Genomic DNA, 19,682 nt, shown 5'->3' on the forward strand with positions numbered 1-19,682 from the left:
AAAATTGTATTTATTTTATTTGAAAGAAAAATACTCCGTCGCCGTGCTTAAGGAGCTTAAGGGTTCACAAATCAGTAAATTGAACCATTTATCAGCAGCCGCTGGAACCACAAAAGGCTGAATCAGTCGAAACATACATTTCGCATCCTGCATATACTCCGTTTACGTAGATTAGAGGGTAAGAGGGTGAAGGAATTGTGTGATCTCCACTTTAGTGTTAGTCAGGATTGTATTTACATAATTTCATTCATGAACACATTGTGGGATAGAAAACAGTCATTTCGCCCATGCTGTGCAGTAAAAATATATTATTCAATCGATTAACTTTATCTGAATTGGGTGTCCCAGAGCACTCCGCTACAGTGCAAAATAAAATGGCCTCCTGCCTTAAACTGAGAGCAAATGCTGATAACTGGCCAACACTTTGCACTGATTTAATGGAAGCATTTCAGCTCTATTTTCCCACAACTGTGCCCAAATTGCATGCGTTAACCCTTCAATGTGTCGTGAATGAGTTTTTAATCTGGGCGCTTCCAGGCTCCCGACTCGAACCACGTTGTGATGGCTATTCATGACTATTTGTGGGGATGTTGCTGAGCGCAAATGGTCCTTTCTCATCCCACACTTTCTGATAATAATAATAATAATAATCCTTGCATTTGATATAGCGCCTTGTCACGTTTTCAAGACGTCTCAGTGTCTGACATATAACAATGCAGCACTTATGCAATGTCAAAATAGGCAAATTAGGGACGATACAAAGTTAGCATAAAATTTATCAGAGAGAGAGAGAGAGATGAGGGAAGAACCTCGAACAGAAGGGAAAACGTATAATTATACATCGTTATTTTAAATTGTGTTGTTAGATTCCTGTTTGTAGTTTGTAGTTGAAACCGTGATGTTTAAGTCGCATTAAAACTGCAACATTGATTTTTTTTACACACACACCATCACATCACGTGTGAATACATCCAAGGAAGCTTTCGGACGCAACAGTGAGCCAAGACGTTAAATGAATGGCTGCCAAAAATATATACAAGAAAAAATCAAAAGCTGAATTTCATGAATTTTAATTGAGGCAATTCTTCCTCCTTCTAATTTTCAGGACTGATTGGCACTTCTGAGCTTAAGCATTGAAAACAGATAGATAATTCTTACGTCTCAACAGTGACTTAAATGAAGGAACATACGGAAATCTGTAGGGGATGCAAAATTGAGCATTAAACTTTGAGTGCTTTAGGACAGATTAAAATGGGACAGATGCAAAACTCAACGGGGGGGTAGATTCCAACTCCAAGTCATAAAGGAACACAACTGGTTTATTGGACAATTATTTTCAGCACGTTTGAATTCTCCTCAGGATGCGTATAAAGACCACGGTTTGCCTGAAGGAACGCAAGCGAGCACCTGACTTCACTCTCAAGGCAACAGTGCTGTCGAAGCTTATGCCTGGTAATGAATGGTCTAGCTTCCATTGAAAATCTGACATAATCTTTTTACGTGGAAAGCTGTCAAGAGTCGACTACCCTGAAAAATCATTCAGAAATCACTTGCTCTTTATAAATGGCTAATTTATGGTACTGTTGCAGTTCTAAGTAAGATAATGAAGGTAAATATATGCAGTACAGTGCACAGCCTGGAGCAGTCGAAAGCAACACAGAGAGTGCAATTCTGTCGAGTTTTCTCCTTTTTCAACCTCTTTGTCTTCACAAAATGCTGCTTGAAAGTGGCTTTTCGGGTGACGCGTTTTAGAGGCAACAGTTGCGGTGGAAAATTTGTCTCGGGAGAAACATTGCGCTCCCCGGGAAAACAGCGAGGGTGGACATTTTGTTTGCCTAATCTGATGAGAATTCCACTCACGCAGGTGTCAATGCATTACAGACAATTACTGGAATCGGGGGAGGCGATTTGCGAAGGGGGGTACGGCCCAGCGCTCCCATTTTAAAGGATGACTTCTGAAGAGAGTTTAATCAAAAGACACTAATGTGTGTCGAGGCACCCCTGAAATATTCAAACTTGAAATATTTAACGCTCCTTGCGAAGAATACTTGCAAAAAATGGGAGTGCAGAATCCTCTCAGAATACTCTTAACCTTTCTTCCTCTCCCCTCTAAATCTCACTGTCCATTTGAAAGCGGGAGCCGCTATATATATATAATATATATACATTTTTACAATAAAGTGTTGACTATTGGTTCAAAACATGGCTGAGAGGCTACTTTTGCAGCCAAGGCAACGTGCTGAAAATTGACGAGACCATATAAATGCTCATGTAATGCAACCTTAGAATTCCAGCGCAGCCAACTTCTGTGTTGTAATGCTTACCTCCAATTCACTCCCACTGTACAGGATTTCCGGAGAGAAGCTTAAAATAGTGGCCAGTTGAATGAGGCCTGAAATTCCACTCAGAGAAAAAAAAACATTTTGCTTTTTAAAAAGAATTCAACCAGAAAAATTGTGGAAAAATGTTGAATCCGGTCTTAATGTGGGAGCTGGGTTCTTTTTAAGAACCTCAGAAATAGGCTTCTTAAATAAGATTGAATTTAAGAAACTTCCAACAATAAAGCACCATCTTATATTTCACGATTATGATCTACAGCTGTTGTTGCCACTGTTAAATGTCTTCGCTGTTCCTAGAAGTTCCAAGGTGAGAAATTAATTTCCAGAGAAGGCCGTCTCTTCTGCCATTCATCATTATTCTGTTAGTAGGAGGATGTCCCATCCTTGTCCATCATACACGTTCCCCCTTTATCCCTCCAGAGTTTCTACCCCTATTTTAGAGTTTAAAGCCAGTCGTTTCAGCCTGGTTCAGTTGGTAGCACTCTCACCTCTGAGACAGAAGGTTATGGATGTAAGCCACATCAAGACTAACACTGCAGTACAGTGTTGGGGGCATGCACTGCATTGGCAGATGTGCCGTCCTTCGGATGAAACGTTAAACCGCCTACCTGTTCGTGTGGATGTTAAAGATCCCAGGGCACTATTCAAAAAGAGAAGAGAGGTTCTCCCACTGTCCTGGCTAATAATGCCTCAGTTAAAAATAAAATGTCTATTTGCTTCATGCCTATTTGCATAACGCTGTTGGGGATAAATTGGCTGCTGTGTTCTCCTACAAACACAGTCACTACTCTTCACAGTGATTCCTGTGAATCCGGATGATATGAGAATGCTCTGTACAAATGCAAGGGATCCTCCTTTCGAGCAGAACATTAGAGTCTATTTGGCCCAAGGTTATTAATTTGTGCCTTTGCTGTAGATTTTGTTTTATTGAAACTTTCCCATTTTCTTTTCTGCTCGTAATCTTCCCGACTTTGTAGTGGCATCTTTGATGCAGGTTAAAAATAAAACGAAAAGGACCAAAAAAAAAGACAGAGCCAAACTGCAATGACGTTTTTAAAACTGAGAAATAAACCCATGTGAAATAAAATGAACTCATTTAAATCCAATGTAAACACAACGTGGGCCAAAATTAATACAATAAAAAAAAGGTGCTAATTCCTTGTGGGGTTTCAATTGAGTCAAATTATTTCACACATAAATGAATTTACATGAATTGAGCTATGTTTTTCTTTCACATCCACACTAAGTGGTCCTGGGTAAATAGTCCAGTATTTTTTTTAATACACTACATCATATCTCAGCTTCAATTTTAGTTGACTTGATCCAGCTCGTGTAAACTAATGAATATATTTATCTTTTTTTACTGGTCTCAGCTAATCAGATGCTTCTTTTATGAATATCCATAATGCAGCACGTGTTAAATCATTAATGATGTTGGCTGATTCAGTGGCTGCTATAATATATTGATGTGTTGATGTAAGACGCATTAATGTGTTTTGGAACACCGTGAGATTACTAATGTTTTCGTCAGCTATATGAAATTCAAATGCCTAATATAAAACCAAGAGCAAACAGCGTCTTCAGCAGCAAGGAATTGGTTTACAAAGTAAAATTACATTTAGAAATGCAAGACTAGCTATCGGAATTGGCACATGAAAACCCAACATCAAAGTTCTAATTAACATACTAGTTTAATCACAGCACTATGCATGTAAGGGTAATTTTTCATCATTCATTTTCTATGCGTAATCTCTGAAGTGACAACAACAGCAAGGAAATGGCCTATAAATCCATGCTAATTTGTTTCTTTAATATTCATCTTTCCCACACTACAGCTGCTTGCGGATGCAGTCCATTACAATGTGCGCAACAGCCTCAATAAAAAATATTATGAAACCCAGGCTATGCTTCTTCGATATTGCTGACATTATTTAGAAAGACAATAAATGAGGTGCAGGTTGTCTAGTCTACATGCTGCTAGCAGGGCAATTTGTGATTAATTACCTCTCTGCAAATTGACACGGTGCAGAGAAATTGACATAGCCCTGATTAATTAATATCTTGTGCATGCTAGTTACCAGCAGAATGTCACATGTTGCAAATGAATTCGAAATCCCAACACAGCGAGTCCCACAACAAAGGCAGTTAAGCACAAAGCTTAATACTCTCTTAACCCTTTCCTAAATGACTCCCAACTCCCAACAAATGTCACTTGCACTGACAATCAGAGAACACCGAAGGAAAAGGATCCGAGAGGAGAAATGTGGCCCGGAAATAAATCTTTCAAAGTGCAGCAGCCGGACGCTTAATTAATTAATCCTGTTTTGAGCAGATCAATGCGCACGGGTGGAATTTCCATCCATTTGGGGGAAACAGAAGTCTGTATTTTCTTTTATTATCGTATTCTCCCTTTTCCACCATTTTAGCTTCTCATCATTTTTTTCCTATTCATGGATTGTCACCATCCATATTGGTGTTTTCACTGGGTCAGTTACTGACTCCTCCACGGGCTTTGATACGGTCATTGCAAGGGGGAATGCACGCAAGATTGTATGTCATGCACTGAGGGTTCATCGACTCAAAAGCTTTGCCCGAACCACATATTCCGATCACAAACAAGTACATTCCCGTTGCATATTCAGCTCGAACTCCCCCATTTAGTGTTTTGAGCAAACGGATAAGCATGACACTGACAACTCAATGGTTTGGAATCACTATGGGTTTTCCCAAGACAATGAACTGCTTCACCATAAAGAAACATCGGTCCTGGAGGCAAAGTGACCAAATTGTTCCCTAAAGATGTCCTCCTTGTCTTAGCTAATCAGATACACTAACCTGTGCGAATAACTAGGTCTATTCACGCATGCTGCATGCAGACTTGATATCCAACCCACCACAGGGACTGCAGAGGCTAATTACCTATAAAGCACGATTCATTGAGCAACCCTCCCACTGACAAATCTATCAGTTGAGAAGAGCTCTCAATCCTTAACTTGTCCTTCCTGGAACAATAACAGGGCAAAACACCAGTTACTGTGGGAATTTTCCGAAAATAACTCCGCTCAGAATTCTTTTGAAACATCTCGGATTCCAGTTGCTAATAATCTGCTCCCATCTTCCCATGGTAATACCACTCATCATTGTACCATTTCTGTGCAAATCAACAGTGATCTCATGTGTCTCCTACCTGTCATTTTGGATACATAATACAGGCATTTCAAACATGACACAAAGTCTGGGCTGACCGCATGATGACAGCACAGAGCCTTGTGTCTCCCATTAAGGTGGCTGTGGGTTTGAGTCCCCTGGCCTATCCATCACTTGTTTTTAAAGAGCTGAAAGTAAGTTTCCCAAGTTATTGTTTTGCCTGAAAATGAAGCTTTTCCTCCACTCTGATTCTCGGTGGAAGTTAAATGGACCGCCCGATGGCCAAATCTACTCTTGCAGTGCCAGGCGGCAAAAGAAAAAAACTTTTCAGATGGGAAGAATCTGCCATTCTGCTTAGAACAAAAAAAGGAAATGGGACATAAGGAGGAAATAATTGCAATTCAATGTGAAAAAGCAAAATGAAATGACACAGGCAATAGTGAGTTGTGGTACTGGCATTAACACTCACACTGCTAAGAGAAATAAAAGCTCTCCGTAAATTGTCCACTCACACGTTCTTGTGGGGATGGATCAAATCTCAGTCTAGATTTACTTTATTCATGGAGCATTTTTAGAGTGTCCAGAGTTCAGCAGATTCTTAAATGAAGTCTTAAATTTTCGGGCCGTTTTTCTGCGAGTTTCTTTTAGAGACGAAAAGGAAACCAATTTCAAACTTAAGTAAAGTCAGCACCGCCTTGCGCAAACTGGCTGTAGTATTCGCCCACAAATGCAGTCACTCCACTGCAGAGTAAATCCTGTGAAGCACTTTAGGATGTCCTCCCGACGTGAAAGGCGCTATATAAATGCAATTTGTTGTTGTTGTTGTAAAGTGAATTTGACAAATTTTGGATGCTCTAAAATGGTACATTAATAGGACTAAATCGAGACTCAGTTGAAATTACCCCCAAAGGATGTTTTAATCACCATCCCCAGAATGGTAACTTTTTTAAAAAAAAATCCTTAATTCCTGATAAATAATTCCGAACCAATTAAAAAAAAAACGATTTTGGGAAAAAAATGATGTAGCCTCAAATTGCGTTCAATTTTATCCATGCAAGGCAAAGTATTGCAACTTTTGCCATTGTCAAGTAAGGTTAAGGCGAAAGGGTACGACACTAATAATAATAATAATCCTTGCATTTGATATAGCGCCTTATCACAGATTAGAATATACTATAGTGAATTGACTATGTATTTTCTGGGCGAAAACACTAAAAAGGGAACTGTCTGTCGGATCATACAATTCTGGGTAAGTCTTAAAACATATTGGCTGTGGAACTGTGCTTGGAAGTCAACCTCAGCTACCAGTCCCGTGAAGTTTGCTTGTGGTCAGAGGAGGTTCCTGGTGCCGAGCAGGAGAAAGGCGGTGCTGGTGTCTGGCTAATGAGCAGGGCTGGGATCAGGCTACACCATGACAAAATATGATGGTGTACAAGCGAAACCTGTAAATGGGCCTTGGAAACGGATGAAACACACTGATTTCCTTAGCTCACTCAACTGTGGCTTTCAAACCGTTAGTTTTTTTTCTAAAACCTGATTTATTTTTCCCCAGGTGACGGCGAGAACAGAGAAGATCAATCAGCAACTGTGCTAGTTTGGGTGGGGGAAGGTTAAAAAATATATATTAATAAGGAGATGTGCAAATGAGGTTAAGCCATGCTTTACGCCCAGCTCTGCCATTCTCAAATACCCAATGAAAAAAAAACGTCCTTGGGGAAACGGATCTGAAAAGCTAATGCAGCCCACACAATCCCTTCAGCATATATCATGCCTGAATGCCTTAACAAACTGCAAGTCCCAGTAGAAAATAATGAAAACCGGCTTGAATTTGTTCAGGTATTTTGCTGGTAACAAGTGCATTTACATTTTACTGCTCACCAAAGTGCTCAGCTTCCTTTGTTCAAGAGCGGGCTCATTTTTTAATATAACAAAAACTGTTTTGGCCCTGCAAAAAAAAAAATTACATTTTCAGGGCCAGAACACGTTTTCAGCAAACTCCTGAGCTAAAATCAGTAACGCTCTCAGCGCTTCATAGAGCAAGTCAGGAAATTCCACATGAGCTTTGGACAAATTATTGTGTTATTTACTGTATGTACCCTTCACCATAACCCTAACCCCTCATTTTCTCTACACCCAATAGTTGCAGACATGGATGCACATTCCAGTCAGGTTAACAAATGGGAGTGGAAAACGTCACTGATTTTCTTTCGTCCCAGGATAGGGATGCTGAGGCCATTCATAATAATCTTGGCTCTTCTCTTTGCCTGTCTCCTCCCCACTAAGATCAGCCAATTCAGCATAGCCCAAGGATTGATCCTTGTCCTTCCTGATCTGTCATTCTGCTGTACGTGTACCCACTGAGCCATCAAGGGAGTTTCTTTTCTAGGCTGTTAGAGCAATGCTGCATTTTGGTTCAACTCTCCATCCTGTCTGTCAAAGAAGCAAGTCACGTTGGAGCAAGGCGGAGTGGGAAGTCTGATGTACGCTTTGCACTCCAGATTGCTTTGAAACAGGGCTGAGAAAACACCTAATTTCAGCGCTCTGCACATATCAACTTGGCACAAAGGCGGAACACAAACATCTATGTGTGAGTTTTTTTTAAAAAGAAAAGTAAAAGAAGAAAAAAGGAAACTTTCACCCCTGCAGAGCAGATTGCATTCAAACTCAGACCTTAGAAGTCAAAGGACAGTGCAACACTGCACTGCAACCCATGTCTCTTTTAGTTCCCTATCTTTAGGATGTCATAGGTCTCAAGCTTTTTTCCCAGCTGAGAAAATCAGAGAAACAACCAACCTTCTTTCAGAGATTTGAGAGGGCGATGTGTGCATCGGCAAGCAATGAAGTGATTCCGATTCTGATTTTCCCCTCAATTCTCAATCTGAACAAGGTTCCAGATTCTGATCAACACTGCTGACTGAATTTACGTGTGAGGAAATGTGAGCTCAATCTCACATCCTACTATTCTGGGTTGCAGCGAGTCGAGAGTTAAAACTAAATGTAATAAACTGTATTAAGAGGTCTGTGACTCATGCAAGAGAAGGCTTAAATCTGGCCGATGTGACAGAGGGGACATTTGTTTCCCAAAACATATGCAAGCCAGGAAAACAAGCACTCTCTCTCTCTCTCTCTCTCTGGATACAGAGAGAGAAATCTAATGCCCTATCGATCAAACCAATTCAGACTTACAAGTAATGAAAACCTAAGAATCATTAACTGATTTCACCTCAGAGAAAGTGACAGCCCCTGACATCACCGACTTACTAATCATGGTGATGTCCTGGAAATGCGACATGATTGTTTAATGAAATCCGTATCACGCTGCTGTATAAGGTAACAAGAACTAATTGATTATGAGTCAATCTTTTTTTGCACATAACCACTTCTCTCACCATATGGATTCAATTTGTCTCATGGCTTTATTAAGTTTTAATAACCCAACACGTATTTTTTCTGATTTAGATTTGCAATAAAGTAATCAGGAGAAGGGGAAAATTATTTTAATCCTGATGCGGATTTGCTTCACACCTATTGTGGAGTCCTGTAGCTCAGTGGTTAGAGCACTCACCTCGCAAGCGAGAGACCTGGGTTCGATTCCCAGCAGGGCGAATCCTTGGGCAAGTTTCCTTACTCCCCACGCCTCTCTTTACCTAGCAGTAAGTAGGAACCCGGTTGTTAGTCGATTGCCGGATTGTTTTCCGGGAATAATAATCCCTCAAAAAAAACAATAATAATTTGGTCGCTCAATCCACGTTTGTTTGTGGGACGCTGCTGTGTGCAATTGGCTGCCGCGTTTCACCCACAAAATATACAGTCAATTCACTTTAGAGTATATTCTGTGAAGGGCTTTGAAACGTCTAGAAAACGTGAAAAGCGCTATATCAAATGCAAGGATTATTATTATTATTATTATTATTATTATCAGTCCTGTATACACAGGGAGTAAGTATTCAGCTATGAACACTTGGAGGATGAGCTACGAATGGCAAACTAATTTCAAAGTGGATAAAGGGAAGGTTATGCATAAGAATGACAAGTTGACCTCCAGGAAATTGGTCCTGTTGTTATCAACAAAGCTGATCAGAATATATATCCCAATTTGAAACATTTAGCAAAGTAACCAGGGTGAAGCAACATTTGGAAGAGACTGGAAAATTCTAGAAACCTTACATTTCACGTCCTCCTGACGTGAAAGGTGCTGTACAAATGTAATTTTGCATTGTTTTTTTTATATTGTACTTCAAAGGACGTTTGTGTGTTGGAGAGAGTATCAGAGAAACATACCAGGATGATTCTACCTCTTAGGGCTCTTCTTTGTTAGGCGAGACTCTCTGAATTAATTGTATTTTCATTGCCGAAAAGATTGAAGGGGAGATCTGTTCCAGGTCTGTGATACGCTGAGATACATAGTTCATCCAGGTGAGAGCAAACTATTAGATCTGGACTGCCAGTGTGGAACTAAGAGCACACAGGTTCAAAATTTACAAAGCTTCAGTGAGACGAAGAAATCTTTTGCCATGAAGCTATAATATTTGGAAAGATCTCGTCACAGAAGCAATTAATTTGGAATTGATTAACTCATTTAAAAGGTGCTGAATAAACATCTATTTAGGAGAAATTCTGGCTGGTGGGGCCTGGTATGGACTGAGAATGTCCAACGTTGCCATGAGAAGCATTGGTTTCTCAGAGGAGAAGGCAGGACAAGAAGACACTCGACTTGACTTGTGTGACCTGAAAATGCCAAAGAGATAAATATGCCCTGAGCCTCAAACAATTTATATTAAAAACAAACTGAAAACAGACTTACATTATCAAATTAAAGACGAATAAAATAACAAGGATCCATTGGAAAGGATTAGGTTTTTAGATTAAGTGGGATATAGTGTGGAGGGATTCATAACTTCGCATCTACTTCTCCACAGGGCATGAATCAGGACTAAAATGTAGGGAAGCATTTGAGAAAGTGAAACCGTCCCATCTACACCGAGTGACATAGATTTTGGTTCTGCGTGTTAAGCCTGCTGCTGTTGAAAAATGTCACCACTCTATGGCCGCATCGATAAGATTTGTTAAAAATTGAATGAGCCATTAAATTGAGGCCAATAACTAATGCGTCAAGGGCAATATTTACATTTGGCCTTTGGACTGCATCGAAACTCAAAAGTCCTGTCGTGTAGGTTAGTGCAATGAGATTGGGGAAATCTCCTTCCTCACCAAAATATCTCAAAGAACAACCAACAGGAAACCCAGAGGATTTCACAGAAATCTTGTTGACTTACGGAACAAATCTAATTTGACACAGCTGGACATGTATTCTTGGAAAATGCCTCGATTTTTCTCGTGGGAATATCTACTTGGACCGCTGAACCACACAGAGACTCATTCTTTGAGCATTCTTCTTTCACTAATCCACGTGCTCGGTCACACGGCCGAATGGTGAAAAGCTTTTCCGCACAAATGACTGTGGCGACGAGTATTGGAGAGATGCATGCATTTAGTTAGGGAGCGGGAGGGCTCAAGACATACTCACAAAAGGTACAACGTTGCTTTAACACTGTGCCAAAAGCTGGAAAAAAAGAATACCTTCCAGGCAGATGTGAAGACACTGCCATAAATGTTCAGGTCATTACTGAGTCTTGCAGTTCTTGTCACATCCTTTGCTTTTGAAGATGTAAAATAAAATTTTCTGTCGCAATTTTTAATTTGAAGGCTCCGATCTTGTAAGAGAAGCGTGACGAGCAAGAAAAGGCGCCGAAGAAATATCATTAACGTCTGTGGCCGAGGAATTCCGATATCTCTAATGTGGGTTGCGTTGATTTACATATAGATTTTTTTTTCAGCTTTGGCTTAACAGTCTGGTTGAGGTTATCAAGGCATAAATATACCTTAAATTTGCAATGCATTTTTTCCATTCCCCCCCCCCCACCACTTATCTCATGTCTCTATGAGTCATTTTAGCCACTTCTCGAGTTCACTCTCTGTCTCTCTTGCTCTCGTTCCCTCTCGCACACAGACACACGGAGTTCTGTATCCAGAGAAGTGAGTTATGTATATTCAAGCAGTGCATCACAGGAATCTTGTTAAGCTTTACAGCTATACAGGCTGCTATGACTGAATATTTAATCACAAAAATGAGTTGGCAGATATGATGTACAATGTGGTTAAGCCTTGCAGCGTGTGTCTTCACTGGCAATTGAGAACTGTTGAAATCGCCATTCATCAGTGCCATCCTGACAGCTTTGTATAACCTTCTGTTTTTTTTACTTATTTATGAAGATTAAAGGTATCTTAAATCAACAGTTTCCCCTCAGTTATATCCCTTTTTTTCTTCTCAAAGCTGCTAAATTTTTCATAATTTAACCAGCCAGTTTGCTAAATTCCTTCGCACAGCGAAGCGAGCTTTTTTTACACATATCCAGAATAACTTTTTAAACTGTTCTTTTTGATGCCGTGCACGATCAGTGTCGATTCAATGAGCCGACCTTTCTGCAGCCTCCAGGTGATAGCGATTTGGAAAGGGTTTGTGTAGCTGTGGCTTCCCAATCCAAATGGCTCTGTTACCAGAGGCTAGATCAATCACAGTGCTCCAGTACAAAATTATCACATGCGCAATAAAAAAGAGCATTTTTCGATGTAAATAAAACACAGTTAATAGGAGCCAATTAACTGTACAATTGTCATAAACATTGTAAGATTCATTGCAAGCTCCGTGGGCGAATGGATCATCCGTCAAGGTATTGGACATGGTTCAAACAGATCAAGAAGGGCCCAGGTTTGGATGGTAGATTTTGTGGGGGCGGGGGGGTGGGGTGGTCAACAACAGGGGTGCTACAATTGGCCTCTGCACCCCTAGGCTAGGGAGCGGAAAACAAATCAGTCACAATTTTCCACTCTGGAGCCAGTGCTGTAAAGTGCATGTGTGCTTTGTTACTTGAGGACATGAGCAGACATGGCTCCAATACCTTCTGTGGTTGAGTAGCCTTCCTATACTCACTCTCTAGGCTCATATTTGAAGAATGGCCACTTGGACGGGGGTAGCAGATGACTGCTGGCAATTGTGGAACTGTGCCCCAGGATATATCAGGACCTTAGGAAAGAAGGGGAAGAGAATTGGGGAGCAAATAAAATAAATAACACATTGACCACGCACGGCGCATTCATGCCTGATTTTAACTCAAAAATCAAAGGAAGAAAACTCATAGGTTCCCACAGGCGCAGGCTACATTTCCCTATTCCCGTTCTCAAAACTAAAAGCAGCGTCATCCCAAAAAGTGGACGTGCAATATATCCCCCGTTGGGCCCTGTTTTGCCGTCGCCACACGGGCCCAGCGAAATCAGCCCTTCACGTGGCATTCAGCAATGAAAATCTCAACGAACAAGGCCGCTCCTTTTAAGCTGCTGTTGTGGTATTACCAATGCGGTGCCATTGCTTTCATCGGGTCTAGAATATCTGTGCGCAACACTGTCAGTTACGTGCTAACTACCTGCAGGCAGATAAGATGCTAGTTCTATCAGCACTGCAGGTAGCTCTCACCGCACTGAATAATAACACCAGCGCCCAATTAATGCCCTCGATACAAATATAAACATTAACTGTTTTGAGCAGGTTAGAAAATATATACCGCGTGATTTATTAACAAACGGTCAAAAACGCAGTCTGATTCCACCTTCAATTCGTTTCAAAGAAAACTACTTTGAGGTGAAGCATATTGGTTTCGTTCACATTGAGAGGTACATAATGGAACTCTAAAGTTTTCATATCCAGTCGGAAATATTTCTTTATTCGGCGAGCCTGTTATTTCTCTTCCTCCAATAAAGCAATCAGGGTTCGGTTTGTTCCATGCAGCCAATAACCGACCATTAAACTCGCAGGACTTTAATCCTGTGCCTCCTAATTCTGAATTATACCTTTATTTTAGCAGGCGAGTAGGAGGACAGTTGAAGTTCACAACATGTCTCTCAAGCCTGTTCTACACCACGCTGTGCCCAGCACGACTCTCTCAAGGCCCAGAAATGCTGCTGGTTTTAGTCGTATTGGCTTAAGATGTAAGATTGCGTTTAAATTTTTTAAAAAAACAAAAGGCTTATTAACATTAGCTTTAATTTGGAAGACGTAAAGCGCTGTGAAAATTGAGACGGTTTTCAAATGAAGACAGAATTTAAGATTTTTTTCTAAATTAAATCCCACACTCTTAAAATCTAAGACAATGGTCTTAAAGCTAAAACCGTGAGAAACGTCAGGTCTCGGGCACTTTTGAGTAGAAGAATCTCGATCTCAAACTTCAGTAAACAGGCAATCAAACTGTGAAGCAGCGATTTGATATGAAGCCCCATCAGCTGAGGATTTGTATCATGTCTGAATCGTTGATTTTAGGTTCACTCGGGGTTAAAGCTAGCCAAATCCAAACTCTACCCATACCCAAGATGTAGAGGAAAACAAACCATTTGATCTGATTCTGTCAGTGAAACCAGAGGGGATTGGGAGTTATTGTGGCAGGATCGACTCTAGGTTGACTTCAGTAGAATATCTGTGATGTGAACAGGGCTCCATCAGAGACTGCTTTACAGTACATTGCCACTAGATGTTGTCATCCAGATGGTTCACAAAGTTATGAGCAAACCCCCCGCCCACCCCCACACACACACACGCACGCACACACATATTTTCATTCATTAAACGCGTGGAATTTATTCAGTGGTTGGACACAAGGGCAATTTCACAATTTCAAAGCTCAAGTTCAGCAGCCAGTAAATACAGTCCAGAAATACTGTATGTGATGTGACAAATCCAACTTCAACAGGTGAAGTATTTCGGGCATGTAAGCAGTGCTATTGTTCTGTAAAATGGAACTGTGAAATACGATCAGTTTGCAATGATTTGCGATACATTGCTAAATGGGCAGGAAGAACTGGATGCTACTAGACTTTTAAGAAACTATAGATCCAACTAAAAGTACTTGCTATCCACACCCCATGGAAATTCTGATTGAATTTTCTGTTTGAGGTCTATGTACAAGTATATAGTGACACACTCCGAACACCTCACCTGTAGCAAAATGCATGCGATTCCTACGGTCTGCTATAAAATAAACTAGCGAAATATACAGAAGGAAGGATGCTTCTTAATTCACAATATAATTGAAACAAAACAAAAATTCATTGTATTCTTTGTTAGATTTCTAATGTGTTTTCCTCTTAATTGTTCAATGGTTAAATTTGTTTCTGTTTTTAAGCAGTTCCTTTAAAAAGGAACAGAGGTAGGAAAAAAGTTAAGTAGCCTTTTGAACAAAATATCATAAGGTCAGGTGTGCGTATCAGGGATTTTCTGTTTTCTTTTACGCATAGATACTGGCTCGTACATCATTTATTATTTAAGAAAAATTGTGGTAAAGAAAATCATATATTTCCTTCAACAAGACCATGCATGGTTCTTGTCCTCTCTTGCCTTATGCACAAGAAGATGGGTTGGAAGGATGAATGCAAGTCATTGGAAGAAATAAATAAAACACTTAACAGACAAGTCCATCCTACAAGTTAGCGAAATCTCACCCCAGCCACAAACGGGAAAACACATCCAAGTCAGGGTGACAACCGTTACACTATTCATTTCATACCACACGGAGGTACGACTACCTTTAAGGTCAAAGAAATGATGTTGTACAATGCTTATGATTTGGTTTTATCTTGACTCTATCATAGTAAGGTATCAATGTAAATTGGAATTATTTAACCCACATCTCACACTGATCCTAGGAATTGAAGTGAGGGGAGTTCAGATGGGCCAAAGGACCTTTTTCATCCAAACTAATCTTGGTGATCTTTTGAGGTTGAAGGTTTCATGCGTTATAAGGGAGAACAAATAGCAAATTGATTCAATGCACTGGTCACCTGTTTATAATGTGTCATGTTTGTGTCACATCATTCTTGACCCATTTGTTTGCATCAAACAGGTCAGGAAATGATCCGAATATTAACTGTTTATAAAACACGGGAATATTCAAAATGACACCCAAACCTGTCTGACACATAGATCTCTACCTGAAGGTAATAGATTCCTCCCACACCTAAATTTTGTGAGGATTTGCACTTACAGGGGTTCGATTGCTACATGTTAATGCAGATCATTGTCATTACAATTAACATCACACCTCACACACGTGGGATTTATTCCATGCATACTGTGTATCAGATTATTCAACCATAATTGACTGACACGCATTAAATCCGTACAATTAGCAAGTTTGCAGCCACAGTAATGCAGGCCCTCACCATTACCAACTCTAAGCTTCAAGGAGTATTAGTAAAATAGTACAGACAAACATACTCGCTGATCCACGCAGTAACACGAAAAACTTATACAAAAACCATTTCATTACAAAGAAGCAGAGACACCCACCCACACGCACCCACACACACGCACACACACACACACTCCATGCCTGCTTTCTCTTGACTGTGACAGCTTCGCAAAGCTCATGGTTGATAACTACTTCAAACCACGCTGATGACTGCTTAGTAAAATACGGTGGGAAAAGAGCACAAAACTGCACACCAGATCAAAACGAGCAAAACGGTGCTTAGGTTGTTGCTGGAAAAACGGCCCTATTTAATCCACTCATGAAGGAGATTTGTTTAACACACTCGTGATTTTATCACTAGTGAGTTTACACAGTCTCCTTCCCTCATAAAAAAACAGGAGGCGTTCATGACCTTTTATGTACAATATCTGTCGTGCATTGGGGGCTGTTGATTTAGCAGCACACACGATTTGTCCTCAGATAATGTCTGACTCGATTTGCTTAGTCTACTATTGGCAGTGGCACAGAGTTGAATAATTATACTAGGTACTGTGTGTACATTTTGAAAACTTTGGTATGATTTATTTATTGTTGACAGTCATCTTTTAGACCATGGCTTGTTGTTTGCCCTACTGATGGCAGATTGTGATGAACAAGTTGTACAGAATACCATAGTTAGATAGCGAGACCGCTTACCTGCATAAAATTCAGGACTGTATACTGCACCCACGACTGGATTTAACTTCCAGCCTAAAAAAAAAGGAAAGGATATGAATTATCGGCTACTTTATATTTGATGAAGAGCACCGTTTCAATCCCTGCAGATCGGCAGTCAAACAGTTAAGGTCCTATAAAAGATGGATTCGTTCGTTAAATTATAATCAAAATGATGAACTATTGGCTGTCTGACTCCAGGAAAAAAAAAGTGGCTCTTTAAAATAATCTACTAGGAATCACAGATCGGATTGCTTCCTTATGTAGACACATTGGCATTACCCACTGGGACGTTTGGGTAATTTTACATTATTTTACCAGAAATGTACGATATCCACAAATTGAAAAGATTTACACTTCACAAGGACAGTTAGGCTCCTCGACTCCCATCCCCAGCTCGGGTGAAATCCTGGGACTGTCCAACACCTTGGGACGTCCTCAGACATGAAAAACTGTGTGAATGTAAATGTGTTGTTAAATTCCCGGTGACATAGTCCAAAAAAAAATCACGGGAGGAGGGGTAATTAAATTCACATTAATGGGAATGTTTGGGATGCTTTCAGACTGACAAGTGCCTGCCCTTCATTGCAGCTTTACATCCCACCGCTGTTACCCGTTATTGTCTGCATCCTCCTGTCACCCCATAAGCCGCAAATCTATCATCAGAGAAAATTGGGAAGAGGCTTCCTCGAAGGCACCATCGTCTTGCTCCTGAATAGGATTAAAGCCATTGCTGTTTGGAGACACCATTGATTAGTTTCTCCCTCCCCCTTCCCCACCCCAACGGGGACACTCCTACGAGCTCTTTGAATGTGTTTCATATGCAGCTGCCATTGCCATCAAGGGGCTGACAGATTTCTCTCAGACTTTAAGTTACACTAATGGTCTCTCAATTTGTCCAAGAAAAATTCCTCTGAGACTCAGATCGATGTTCACAGCTGAAAGGTTGTCTCATTTTTCATCTCCTTCCCACTCCCTTCCTGATAGCTGGATCAACTAACTTTCCAGCGCTGATGTGGAGAAGACTTCATTTATCACGGAAATAACAGCAATTAAACTTTACTTTGTCTTGTCTACGAGCTTTGTGCTGGCTCATAACTGTTGTGGGTTAATCAAGCGAGGCAAGTGCAGTTGTCTGTGAGTCCACAGCTGCCACGTACTGCCCCAGCCCGGCTTGCGGATCGAAAGGAAACACACAAGCAAATTCCAAGCTGAGGCGCATCGTAAATATAATATGGCCAGGATTAAGAGGCCGGCTCGTCTGAGCTTGTCAGGATTTGCTGAGATCCCTTCTCTGTCGGGGATTCGATCCTTCTTCGGAAACTGCCGCTCTTGTTATTTTTTGGGGTTTCAAGTAAAAAAAAAATGCCAAAATTAAAGACCAAATGTGGCAAACGGCTGCTCTGTATGCTCTGGAAGACAAATCAGCGATAACCCACAGAACAAAATCTGTCAGAAATCAATCCGCAAACAGTCTTTTTTTTTTGCTCCGGATTGTGATCCCGATGTCCGCAAATGGCATCATTGGTGCATGGACTGAGCACAGCCTGTGGTCTATTTGTTTCAGTCGACGGTGCTGTAGAATGAAAACCACCTGATTTAAGTGAGTGGAGGCTGAGCAATATTTTGCCGTGTTGAATAACATTTAAGGTTTGGATAGGGTCGATATAGGGAAAATGTTTCCACTTGTGGGGGAGACCAAAACCAGGGGCCATCAATATAAAATAGTCACAAATAGATCAAATAGGGAAGTTAGAAGAAAATTCTTCACACAGAGAGTAGTGGGAATGTGGAACATGCTACTACAAGGAGTTGTTGAGGCAAATAGCATAGATGTATTTAAGGGAAAGCTCGAGAGGTACATGGGGGAGAAAGGAATAGAAGGTTATGCTTGAAGGCTTAGTTGAGGAAGGGCAGAAGGAGGCTCATGTGGAGCATAAACACCGGCATAGACCAGTTGGGCCGAATGGCCTGTTTCCGTGCTGTATATTCCAATGTAGTCTAATGTATTTAGGCTCGTCCACCACAATCCTCAGTGAAGTCATTAAAAAAATCCAGTTCCCGCTCTCTGCAATGTAAAAAAAAACTTTCCACGCAATGCGAAAGTGGATAATAAAAGAAACTCCCTTCACTTTTTGAATAGTGGCATGGGATCTTTTACATCCACATGAACAGCCAGACAGGGCCTTGGTTCAATGTCTCATCCCAAGACTGTATTTCTAAGGCCATTATAACTTGAGAGGCATTATCCAGCACGTTTTTCAGTTCCTACGCCCCTAACCTCTGGAACTCCATCACACTACCAAGCTGTCTCTTTTAAGTTTGTACCTCTAAAATGCTAGAGAATTAATTTTTCTAACCATTACACTAGAATTATAGAGCAGATTAAGCGTTAGACGTCAAGCCAACCCTAGGGGTTCTTGTGAATCCAGCATTCTTTACAGAACAAAAGGATTCGGATTGTATGATCAAAAGCAATGCAGGAAAAAACAGTTTTTAAAATGAGGTTCAAAAGAAACTTGATGACCCAACACAATTTTAACCCATTGGTATTTTTTTTAGAGCTGGAATAGGCTGTACTATTTACCACAAATGATTTGGCTGGACTGGATTTGTTGTAACCGTGTTAATGGTAGATATCTTTCAGATGGACTCTATCCAGTCTTTGGAGAGTCACGTTTCTTACCATCAGATTAATAAACCAGGTTGCTCGTCCATTTCAGTACCATTAATACCAACACAACTATCTGCTGCACAAGAGAACGGTCTGTCAAAGCACAGCACCTCGATGAAAGTGAGCTTATCGTAATTTAAATTCATAGTTTTCCAAATGTCCATGACTCGTGCAATTATTGAAAACCACAGTCACCCACTGACATTGTTAATGCATTCAGTGCAGCCATGAAAAATTGTGGTCTTCTTTCCAGTTGCTCTCGCAGTCTCATTAATAAGCTTTCAGATGTGAAATGAAATCAATTTTAAACCTAATAAGCCAACCCCGCTCATCTAGCAAGTCTACTTGTTACTCTTCCACCAGTAATAATAGGTTCTATTCTACGTTAGCGGAACAGCTTACGGTGAGAAAATATTCCCAGGTAAAAGAAAAGTGACAATTCAGCAACCATTCACGTCCCATATTGGACAGGTATATTTTCACCAGTTAAAATCCTGCTATGATGGGTATTCA

General features: G+C 40.6%; 1 protein-coding gene across 13 annotated transcripts in view; it reads right to left on the reverse strand.

Annotated features, from left to right (window-relative positions):
- Positions 1 to 19,682, reverse strand: part of rbfox1 (RNA binding fox-1 homolog 1) — a 642,946-nt gene that overhangs the window by 36,328 nt on the left and 586,936 nt on the right. For 11 of the 13 annotated variants that reach the window (XM_007893782.2, XM_042341049.1, XM_042341050.1 and 8 more), the window contains 2 exons: positions 16,478 to 16,531; positions 12,478 to 12,570 (listed from right to left, as the gene is read on the reverse strand). In XM_007893782.2, coding sequence (XP_007891973.1) covers positions 12,478 to 12,570; positions 16,478 to 16,531 — 147 coding nt within the window. The remainder of the gene's footprint in view (positions 1 to 12,477; positions 12,571 to 16,477; positions 16,532 to 19,682) is intronic. The other 2 variants (XM_007893786.1, XM_007893791.2) reach the window with 1 other exon arrangement.

Source organism: Callorhinchus milii, unplaced genomic scaffold, assembly GCF_018977255.1.
Source record: "Callorhinchus milii isolate IMCB2004 unplaced genomic scaffold, IMCB_Cmil_1.0 Scaffold16, whole genome shotgun sequence".
Classification (NCBI taxonomy): Eukaryota; Metazoa; Chordata; class Chondrichthyes; order Chimaeriformes; family Callorhinchidae; genus Callorhinchus; species Callorhinchus milii.